An 11,137-nucleotide genomic window follows, 5' to 3' on the forward strand; every position below is an offset into this window, starting at 1 on the left:
TAAGAATGTATATTTCAAAATTAATTCAGAAATTGTTAGTATCTTAGTAAAGTATCTGTTGGGAGTTGGGGGAAAGAAGGAGGAGCTGGGGCATTGTCGTGATGCAAGAGCCATGAGTTGTTAGCCAAGATTTTCAGTTGAGATTTTCCTAAATATACACTCAGCACCTGCAGCTCAGCAACTAGGGTGCCAACCACATGTACCAGGGCTGGCAGGTTCAAACCTGGCCCAGGCCTGCTAAACAACAATGACAACTGCAACAAAAAAATAGCCAGGCATTGTGGCAGTTGCCTGTAGTCCCAGCTACTTGGGAGGCCGAGGAGAATCGCTTAAGCCCAAGAGTTTGAGGTTGCTGTGAGCTGTGATACCACAGTACTCTACTGAGGGTGACATACTGAGACTCTATCTCAAAAAAAAGAAATTGAAGTCATTACATTACTCAAATAAGAACCTGAGAAAAGGCTCAGTGCCCACAGCACAATGGTTACGGTGTCAGCCACATACACCCAGTCTGGCGGGTTCAAATGCAGCCCTGGCCAGCTAAACAATGACAAAAAATAGCCACATGTTGCGGTGGGCTCCTGTTGTCCCAGCTACTTGGGAGGCTGCGGCAAGAGAATCATTTAAGCCCAAGAGTGGGAGGTTGCTGTGAGCTGTTTTGCCACACACTCTACCCAGGGTGACAAAGTGAAACTCTGTCTCAAAAAAAAAGAAGCTGAGAAAATAATTTCCATTCATTTCAAAATTTTATTAATTTTATTGTGTAAGTTATTCAACATGCATCTTGGTACTTTACTACGTCACTCTTCCTGCTCTGTGCCTGGAATACCTTTTTCTTCCTCCTTGTCCCAGCAAACTTGACCCCATCTTACCTTCTGGGATTACTTTGCCAGCTTCCCTTTTTGTACACTCATTCAATTCACCTGCTCACTCATCTAATTCACCACCTGTTACATGGTAACAATTGCCTACAGGGTGCCCCCCTCATAAAAAATTAAGCTTCTCAAAGGAAGGTGGAACTTTTACTCCTCTTATTTCCAGCTACTGAGCACAAAATTTAGGACAGATTAAGGTGTTCAATAAGCGTTTGCCAAATTTTTCAAAATCAGTTGCAATTTGGAAAGTAAATCTTACTACAGACAAAAATTAGTGAAAATTTATCTGCAGTGATATCAGAGAAGTGACAATGAGCTTATTGAGCCCTCTGGAGAATAAACTATCTCCAAATAGTGGAATAGTAATACTGAAACAGGTATGTTAAGACGGTTGTCTTCCTTAAAAATAAGGCAAATAACCAAATCCCAGGTACTGAATCTTTGAAAGTAACAGGAGAATTTTTTTTTAAATCACACATTACTGATGATTTTAATGCTTTAAAAAAAAAAAAAAAACTGACTCACAGGGTGGCACCTGTGGCTCAGTGAGTAGGGCCCCGGCCCTATATACTGAGGGTGGCAATTCAAACCCAGCCCCAGCCAAACTGCAAAAAAAAAAATAGCCAGGCATTGTGGCAGGCGCCTATGGTCCCAGCCACTCAGGAGGCTGAGGCAGGAGAACCGCCTAAGCCCAAGAGCTGGAGGTTGCTGTGAGCTGTGTGATGCCACAGCACTCTACCCAGGGCAATAAAGTAAGACTCTGTCTCTACCAAAAAAAAATGTGACTCAGATGAGCCTTCTTTCCTTCTATTAAATATGATAGTTTTCAATATGTTGTCACATGTTGTCAGTCTCCTAATAAATACATAAAAGACAGGGTAGGGAGTAGATCTAGTTGTTGCTTTTACAACTACACAGCATTTAAAATTTACTAATATGCAGGCTGGGCACAGTGGCTCATGCCTGCAATCCCAGCGCTCTGGGAGATGGAGGCAGGTGGATTGCCTGACCTCAGGAGTTCCAGACTAGCCTGAACAAGAGGGAGACCCCCATCTCTAAAAATACCAGGGCATTGTGGTGGGTGCCTGTATTCTCAGCTACTCAAAGGTTGAAGTAAGAGGATCACTTGAGCCCAAGAGTTTGAGGTTGCTGTGAATTACCATGCCATGGAACTCTATCCAGGATGACTGAGTGAGACTCTGTCTCCAAGAACAAAAAAAAGAGGCCGGGTGCAATGGCTCATGCCTGTAATCCTACCACTTGACAGGCCGAGGTGGGTGGATTACCTGAGCTCAGAGGTATGAGACCAGCCTGAACCAGAGCAAGATATTGTCTCTAAAAATAGCTGGGCTTTGTGGAGGGCGCCAGTACTCCCAGCTAGCTTGAGCCCAAGAGTTTGAGGTTACTATGAGCTGTGAGACAACAGCACTCCACCAAGGAAGACAAAGTGAGACTCTGTCTCAAAAAAAAAAGAGGCTTGGCACCTGTGGCTCAAGTGGCTAAGGCGCCAGCCACATACACCTAAGCTGGCAGGTTCAAATCCAGCCCAGGCCCACCAAACAATGATGGCTGCAATCAAAAAATAGCCAGGTGTTGTGGCTGGCGCCTGTAGTCTCAGCTACTTGAGTGGCAGAAGCAGGAGAATCGCTTGAGCCCAGAAGTTGGAGGTTGCTGTGAGCTGTGATGCCACCGCACTCTACCCAGGCCCTGTCTCAAAAAAAAGAAAAGAAAAAGAAATTTGCTAGTATGCAATAATCAGAAATAATCACACAGTCTAATACCAAGTTGTTTGTTTGAGATGTTTCTAACACAGTCACTTATTCCTTATTAATAAAAAGTCCCAGGGCGGCGCCTGTGGCTCAAGGAGTTGGGCGCCGGTCCCATATGCCGAGGTGGCGGGTTCAAACCCAGCCCCGGCAAAAAACCACAAAAAAAAAAAAAAACAAAAACTCCCACATGTTGTATTTTTGAGACGTATTCCTATATGAAGGACCAAATTCTCCTTCAAGCAAGAGATGTTTGGTAGCGCCTGTAGCTCAGTCGGCAGGGCACTGGCCACATACACCTAGGGTGGCGGGTTCAAACCTGGCCCAGGCCTGCTAAGCAACAATGACAACTGCAACCAAAAAATAGCTGGGCATTGTGGCGGGCACCTGTAGTCCCAGCTACTTGGGAAGCTGAGGCAAGAGAATCACTTAAGCCCAAGAATTTCAAGTTGCTGTGAGCTGTGATGCCATGGCATTCTATCCAGAGTGACAGCTTGAGATTCTGTCTCAAAAAAAGAAAAAAAAAAAAAAGTTTTAACTATGTGTAAACTTCTGTTTAAATTATTCAGTAAATATGTATAGTTCACATTAAATCTGTGAGTTAATGCATGTATTTTCATAATCTCAGAAAACAAATGCAGCACAAAATGTGAAAACTGACTTATTCAAATACTTTCATTAAATGTGGAAAAGGCATCTTTTAAGGTCCTTTCTACTGGGGTAAAATGGCATTCACTACACCATAACAAAAGTAAATTCTGAACCGGCACAGTGGCTCATGCCTATAATCCTAGCACTCTAGGAGGCCAAGGCGAGTGGATTGCTTTGACCTCACAGGTTCAAGACCAGCCTGAATATGAAAAAATGCTCATCATCCTTAATCATCAGAGACATGCAAATCAAAACTACTTTGAGATATCATCTAACTCCAGTAAGATTAGCCCATATCACAAAATCCCAAGACCAGAGATGTTGGCGTGGATGTGGAGAAAAGGGAACACATCTACATTGCTGGTAGGAATGCAAATTAATACATTCCTTGTGGGAAGATGTTTGGAGAACACTTAGAGATCTAAAAATAGATCTGCCATTCAATCCTATAATTCCTCTACTAGGTATATACCCAGAAGACCAAAAATCACATCATAACAAAGATATTTATACCAGAATGTTTATTGCAGCCCAATTCATAATTGCTAAGTCATGGAAAAAGCCCAAGTGCCCATGGATCCACGAATGGATTAATAAATTGTGGCATATGTACACCATGGAATATTATGCAGCCTTAAAGATGGAGACTTTACCTCTTTCATGTTTACATGGATAGAGCTGGATCATATTCTTCCTAGCAAAGTATCTCAAGAATGGAAGGAAAAGTATCCAATGTACTCAGCCCTACTATGAAACTAATGTATGGCTTTCATATGAAAGCTATAACCCAGTTATAACCTAAGCTTATGGGGAAGAGGGAGAGGGAGGGGAGGGAGGGGGCAGGATGGGAAGAGGGAGGGTGATTGGTGGGATTACACCTACAGTGCATCTTACAAGGGTACATGTGAAACTTAGTAAATGCAGAATATAAATGTCTTAACACAGTAACTAAGAAAATGCCAGGAAGGCTATGTTAACCAGTGTGATGAAAATATGTCAAATGGTCTATAAAACCAGTGTATGGTGCCCCATGATCGCATTAATGTACACAGCTATGATTTAATTAAAAAAAAAAAGACCAGCCTGAGCCAGAGCTAAGACCCTGTCTCTAAAAAAAATAGCTGGGCATTGGTGGTGGGTACCTGTAGTCCCAGCTACTTGGGAGGCTGAGGCAAGAGAATCCCTTGAGCCCAAGAGTTTCAGGTTGCTGTGACTATGATGCCATGGCACTCTGCCACGGACAACAAAGTGAGACTTTGTCTCAAAAAAAAAAAAAAAATGTTAATTCTGATTTTAAAAGAGTCTACATGAGAATAAAAACAGAGAGGAAATAAACCAAAATATAGACTAGCTGTACAGCTTTAGGTGATGTTTTCTCTTATATTCCTCTATTTAAAATTTTCTGTCATAGGCTAGGCGCCGGTAGCACAATGGTTATAGCACCAGCCACATAACACCAGGGCTGGCGGGTTCCAACCCAGCCTGGGCCAGCTAAACAACAGTGACAACTGCAACAAAAGAAAAAAAGGAATAGCTGGGCATTGTGGTGTGCACCTGTACTCTCAGCTACTTGGGAGGCTGAGGCAAGAGAATCACTTAAGCCCAAGAGTTTGAAGTTGCTCTGAGCTGTGATGTCACAGCACTCTACTGAGGGCAACATAGTGAGACTATGTCTCAAAAAAAGGAAAAAAATTGGGCCCAGCACACCTGTAATCCTAGCACTTTGGGAGGCCAAGGTGGGCAGATCGCCTGAGCTCGTGAGTTCAAGAGCAGCCTGAACTAGAGAGAGAAACCATCTCTAAAAAGAGCTGGGAATTGTGGCAGGCACCTGTAGTCCAAGCTACTGGGGAGGCTAAGGGAAGAAAATGGCTTGAGTCCAAGAGTTTAAGGCTGCTGTGAGCAATGACGCCATGGCACTCTACTAAAGTGAGACTCTGGCTCAAAAAAATAAATAAATAAATTTACTCACAGATTAAAAGCATAAAACAAAGCAATAAAAATTAACCAATCTGAGCTGTGCCTGTGGCTCCATAAGTAGGGCGCCGGCCCCATATACTGAGGGTGGCGGGTTCAAACCCGACCTGGGCCGAACTGCAACAAAAAAATAGCCCGGCGTTGTGGCAGGCACCTGTAGTCCCAGGTACTCGGGAGGCTGAGGCAAGAGAATCACCTCAGCCCAGGAACTGGAGGCTGCTGTGAGCTGTGTGACACCACAGCACTCTACCGAGGGCAATAAAGTGAGACTGTGTCACTACAAAAAAAAAAAAAATTAACCAATCTCAGCAGCACCTGTGGCTCAGTGAGTAGGGTGCAGGCCCCATATACCAAGGGCAGCAGGTTCAAACCAGGCTCCGGCCAAACTGCAACAACAAAAAAAATAGCCATGGGTTGTGGTGGGCGCCTGTAGTCCCAGCTATTCGGGAGGCTGAGGCAAGAGAATCACCTAGGCCCAGGAGCTGGAGGTTGCTGTGAGCTCTGACGCCACAGCACTGTACCAAGGGAGAAAAAGTGAGACTCTGTCTCTAAAAGAAATTAAGAAGTAAATCAACTAATTGCTGAAACCGCCCAAAAATTGGTAAAAACCTAAGTTGATATAACTAAAACAATACAAAAAAACTATACCAACACCACTGTGATTTAGAAGCCAGCAAGACAGGGTTTTCAATTGACTTATGATTTCTTATTTGTACTATTTAAAATAATGGCAAATCAGTTATCCTTAGAGCAGCAGTTCTCAACCTCTGGGTCGCAACCCTTTCTTTTTCTTTTTTCTTCTTAGAGACAGAGTCTCTCTTTGTCACCCTCAGTAGAGTGCTGTAGCATCACAGCTCTTGGGCTTAAGTGATTCTCTTGCCTCAGCCTTCGGGGTAGCTGGGACTACAGGTGCCCGCCACAACACCCGGCTATTTTTTTGTTGCAGTTTGGCCAGGACCAGGTTCGAACCCGTTACCCTCAGTATATGGGGCCAGCACCCTACTCACTGAGCCACAGGAGCTGCCCTTGCGACCCCTTTTTAATAATGAAAATACATTGCAGCATTAGGAAGGTTGAGAACCACTGCCTTAGAGTGTTTTTTTCTTCAACACATCAGACAGAGTATTGACACTTATTTAAGACAGATCATCATTTTCTAGCCTTCTGAGTTTTAATTTCTTTTTTTTTTTTCATTTTTTATTTTTGTAGAGACAGAGTCTCACTCTATGGCCCTCGGTAGAGTGCCATGGCCTCACACAGCTCACAGCAACCTCCAACTCCTGGGCTTAAGCGATTCTCTTGCCTCAGCCTCCCGAGTAGCTGGGACTACAGGTGCCCGCCACAACGCCCGGCTATTTTTTGGTTGCAGTTTGGCCGGGGCCGGCTTTGAACCCGCCACCCTCGGTATATGGGGCCGGCGCCCTACCGACTGAGCCACAGGCGCCGCCCAGTGAGTTTTAATTTCTTAACTTGGAAATCACTTAAATTCGTTTCTTCCAAATCTTATAGTAAAATTGATTCTCCAGAAAGATGTGCCATGGATATTGTTATTGTGCATCCTCCCTGAACAGAACTGAGACTGTGTCTTCCCCAGTTTCAGAAGTGCAGTACTGAAAAACTAAATGGAAAAGAAATGAGAGCACTGTCACTGTCGAGTTCCAACAACAAATTATTAAAAGCGGTTCCAAAGGGCTATTTTAAACTCTGTGTGGCTGAACGTCCTATCACTGTTGTGCCCAGGAATTCCCAACGACCATGCTACCACACTAGCCGAATTCATAGAAAAGTCCTTTATTTAAAAGACAGCCTAGGGCGGTGCCTGTGGCTCAGTCGGTAAGGCACTGGCCCCATGCCGCACCCACGGCATATAGCCGTAGTGAGGCAGTGCTGTCCGCGTTATAGAACGACGGGAAGGTGGTTTGTGCTCCCCGGAGCTTTGCCCCCAGCGCCCCCAGTATGCACAGCATCAGAAATGTTGCCTAGCATGCTCAGTTACCCGCTTAAGTTTAAAGATTGTGGCGTCTACTCATGTGTTTGTCATCCTGTACCAGAAGTCTGTTTGTTCTGATAAATTGTCAATATGTACTTTCCTAAGAATGAGCACAATGCACTACTAATCCAGATAGAGCACAGCCTTGTGAGCTGCTAAACTCAGTGGCACCAACAATGAGCACATAAAGATGTTTTCCCACCAGTGAGCTAAGACGATAAGCCCAAGGACATGAAATACAAATTATCTACATAAGTTACAAAGTCACTGAAACACATCCACCCACCATAAAGTCCTGTTCAGAACATCTTGTTTCACCAATTGTCACGCATAATAAAAATCAATAGGAAAAATAATACTTGTCAAGGAATTTACTCTAAATCAAAATTATAATTATCAATAACAATAAGATCAAATAGTAAATGTAGAATTAGTCAAGCATTAACATAAAGAAGATGTCAAGCTGTTCTAAAAAGATAGTAAGGATATGATGCAACGCTGGAGTGGAGAAAGCCTCCAGCGCACGTTGGGGTGATAAGGCGGTGGTTCTGCAGGAGTTGATGTCCTTGGAGGTCACCAGAGCGACCGCAGGGATGGTGCTAGCAGAGCTGTATGTCTCAGATCGAGAGGGAAACGATGCTACAGGAGATGGAACCAAGGAGAAACCATTTAAAACAGGTCTTAAGGCTTTGATGACTGTAGGAAAAGAACCATTTCCCACTATTTATGTAGATTCACAAAAAGAAAATGAGAGGTGGGATGTTATTTCTAAAACACAGATGAAGAACATTAGAAAAATGTGGCATAGGGAACAAATGAAGAGTGAGTCCCGGGAAAAGAAAGAGGCAGAAGATAATTTTCGAAGAGAAAAGAACCTAGAAGAAGCAAAAAAGATTACAATTAAAAACGATTCAAGTCTTCCAGAGGCAAAATGTGTGAAGATTGATTCATTACAAGGATATAGAGGCCAAAGAGTGAAAGTGTTTGGCTGGGTCCACAGGCTGCGTAGGCAAGGGAAGAATTTAATGTTTCTGGTGTTGCGGGATGGTACGGGTTATCTTCAGTGTGTCTTGTCTGATGAGTTGTGTCAGTGTTACAATGGCGTAGTGTTATCTACTGAGAGTAGTGTTGCCATGTATGGAATGCTAAATCTTACCCCAAAGGGCAAGCAGGCTCCAGGGGGCCACGAACTGAGTTGTGACTTCTGGGAACTGCTTGGGTTGGCCCCCGCTGGAGGAGCTGATAACTTGATCAACGAAGAGTCTGACGTTGACGTCCAGCTCAACAATAGACACATGATGATCCGAGGAGAAAACATGTCCAAAATCCTGAAAGCACGCTCCATGGTTACCAGGTGTCTGAGAGATCACTTCTTTGATAGGGGTTACTATGAAGTTACGCCTCCGACATTAGTGCAAACACAGGTAGAAGGCGGTGCTACACTCTTCAAGCTTGACTTCTTTGGGGAGGAGGCATTTTTGACTCAGTCCTCTCAGTTGTATCTGGAGACCTGCATGCCAGCCCTGGGAGATGTTTTTTGTATTGCACAGTCTTACAGGGCAGAACAATCCAGAACTCGAAGGCACCTGGCTGAATACACTCATGTGGAAGCTGAGTGCCCTTTCCTGACCTTTGAGGACCTCCTGAACCGATTGGAGGACTTGGTCTGTGATGTGGTAGATAGAGTCTTAAAGTCACCTGCAGCAAGTGTAGTGCGCGAACTCAACCCGAAATTTAAGCCCCCCAAACGGCCTTTCAAACGGATGAACTATTCAGATGCTATTGTGTGGCTGAAAGAACACAATATAAAAAAAGAAGATGGAACTTTCTATGAATTTGGAGAAGATATCCCAGAAGCTCCTGAGAGACTGATGACAGACACCATTAATGAACCAATCTTGCTGTGTCGATTTCCTGTGGAGATCAAGTCCTTCTATATGCAGCGATGTCCTGAGGATTCCCGGCTTACTGAATCTGTTGACGTCTTGATGCCCAATGTCGGTGAGATTGTGGGAGGTTCCATGCGCATCTGGGATAGTGAAGAACTGCTGGCAGGTTATAAAAGAGAAGGGATTGACCCCGCTCCCTACTACTGGTACACAGATCAGAGGAAATATGGTACCTGTCCTCATGGAGGATATGGCTTGGGCCTGGAACGGTTTTTAACTTGGATCCTGAATAGGTATCACATCCGAGATGTGTGTTTATACCCCCGGTTTGTCCAGCGCTGCAGGCCGTGACCGATTTCTCCTAAAGTGTGATGGAAAGAATTCAGTTCATGAAAGGAGTAAGGCTGCCTCTTTAAAACAAAGAACAAAAAGCCAGAATCTTCCCTTTTTATTCCATTGGAGTATAACTGTTTCTGTTCTGTATGCTTTTTATTCCTACTACGCTAAAAAGTAGCACAAATTACTTGAAAGTCAAGTGATATTGATATTGCCATCTTAACAACAATGTCCATCACAGAGTTTGGGGGGAAATATATGGTAGATAACTCGGCAGTTGTGGATACATTTCAGCGTTTTATCCAATTATAGGTCATAATTTTGGGGTTATATACATAATTAAACAGTTTTAAATTATGGTCTAACACATTCCAGCAACTTAATCTTTCTGTCCTTTTAAGTGTAACTGGAATTTTGTAATTTATTTTATTGCATCAGTGAGTTAAAATAAACATCTTATGGGGAAATTGGCAATATGGTGTGAAAATCTGCTGGTATTAGAATAGGGTATAATTCAGAAGTAGATGCCAGAATCAAATGAATGCAAGCCTTTTACATCAGTTATGAACCTTCACTAAATCCACATAGCTGCTTTTAACTCTGAGGCATACAAATTGATATGAAAGAATTTGTAAAAATGGAATTTCCTTATAGAATTTGAAGTAAGAGCATAATTTGGGGTGTACTTAATGATTCACAGCATTCCTCTTAGCATTAGTTTAAGCTAAAGAGGCAGACTGATCTTCCCTCTTCCCTGTTAATTCCTAAGTAATTAAGAACAAATAAGTTCAAAAACAATTTGCTGCCAGAATCTTAATAACAACTGTAAGTGGCTGTTTGAGTTGCCCCCACCATGTCCATAGATCTAATCTGTGCCACCTTATTAGCTCACAGCAGGCTCCTTGAATGGCTTTATTTCAGATTTAGTTAATTTCTCTCCCGAATGCATGTCACGTATTCTCAATAGGCTGTATTCCCAGCAATCAATAAAGAAACACACATAAAAACTCAAAAAAAAAAAAAAAATAAAAATAAAAAGATAGTAAGAAACTGAGATAGGAGAAAGCGGGCAGAGTTGACTAATAACCGCCACCCTCCGGAAGCGGAACGTTAAAACATAACAATGCATGATAAATCACACTTGTAAACTCAAAGATAACCCGCACACGTAAGCAAAAAGATTACATTATGTAAGCTCTGTAAAAATGTATAAATACCAACATGTGTACCCAATAAATTTACAGCTGCATACTCCAACCCGTAGTGTGTCAGACTGTCTTTCCTGCGCCGACCTCTCAACTTTCCTCGTTCCTTCTCCCTGCACCCCCTCGGACTGAAGGCCACCGACAGGGCAGTCCGTTGCAGGTGGCGCCTCGAACAGGGACCTGAAGGACAGGTAATCTTCTCTCTCTTTCTTTCTTTTTCAAGGTTGAGGGCGACTCTCACCAGGGAGCCGCAGTCCCGCCGGTAAAGGCTGACCGGTTAAGTGTGAGCAATCAGCAGGTACCATGGGGCACGCATTAACCAAGGATATTAAAGCATGCATAGATGCCTCACCAGCGATAGTCCAAAGTATGGCCTATGCTGCAGCAATGCAAGGACAGAAATTCAGCGCCTATATTAAAAATACCTTCAATAAGGGAGGTAAGGGGCCGA

At 43.4% G+C, this 11,137-nt stretch overlaps 1 protein-coding gene across 1 annotated transcript; it reads left to right on the top strand.

Moving 5' to 3' along the window:
* Positions 1 to 7,747: 7,747 nt before the first annotated feature.
* Positions 7,748 to 10,496, top strand: LOC128572401 (asparagine--tRNA ligase, cytoplasmic-like). Its single transcript, XM_053572325.1, has one exon. The coding sequence runs from the start codon at positions 7,817 to 7,819 to the stop codon at positions 9,494 to 9,496; it is 1,680 nt and encodes a 559-aa protein (XP_053428300.1). The 5' UTR covers positions 7,748 to 7,816; the 3' UTR covers positions 9,497 to 10,496.
* Positions 10,497 to 11,137: the final 641 nt, after the last annotated feature.

Source organism: Nycticebus coucang, chromosome 20 (genome assembly GCF_027406575.1).
Source record: "Nycticebus coucang isolate mNycCou1 chromosome 20, mNycCou1.pri, whole genome shotgun sequence".
Classification (NCBI taxonomy): domain Eukaryota; kingdom Metazoa; phylum Chordata; class Mammalia; order Primates; family Lorisidae; genus Nycticebus; species Nycticebus coucang.

Excerpts from the sequence above, each read along its gene's own strand:
- LOC128572401 (XM_053572325.1), top strand. The coding sequence starts at position 7,817 with ATGTCCTTGGAGGTCACCAGAGCGACCGCAGGGATGGTGCTAGCAGAG.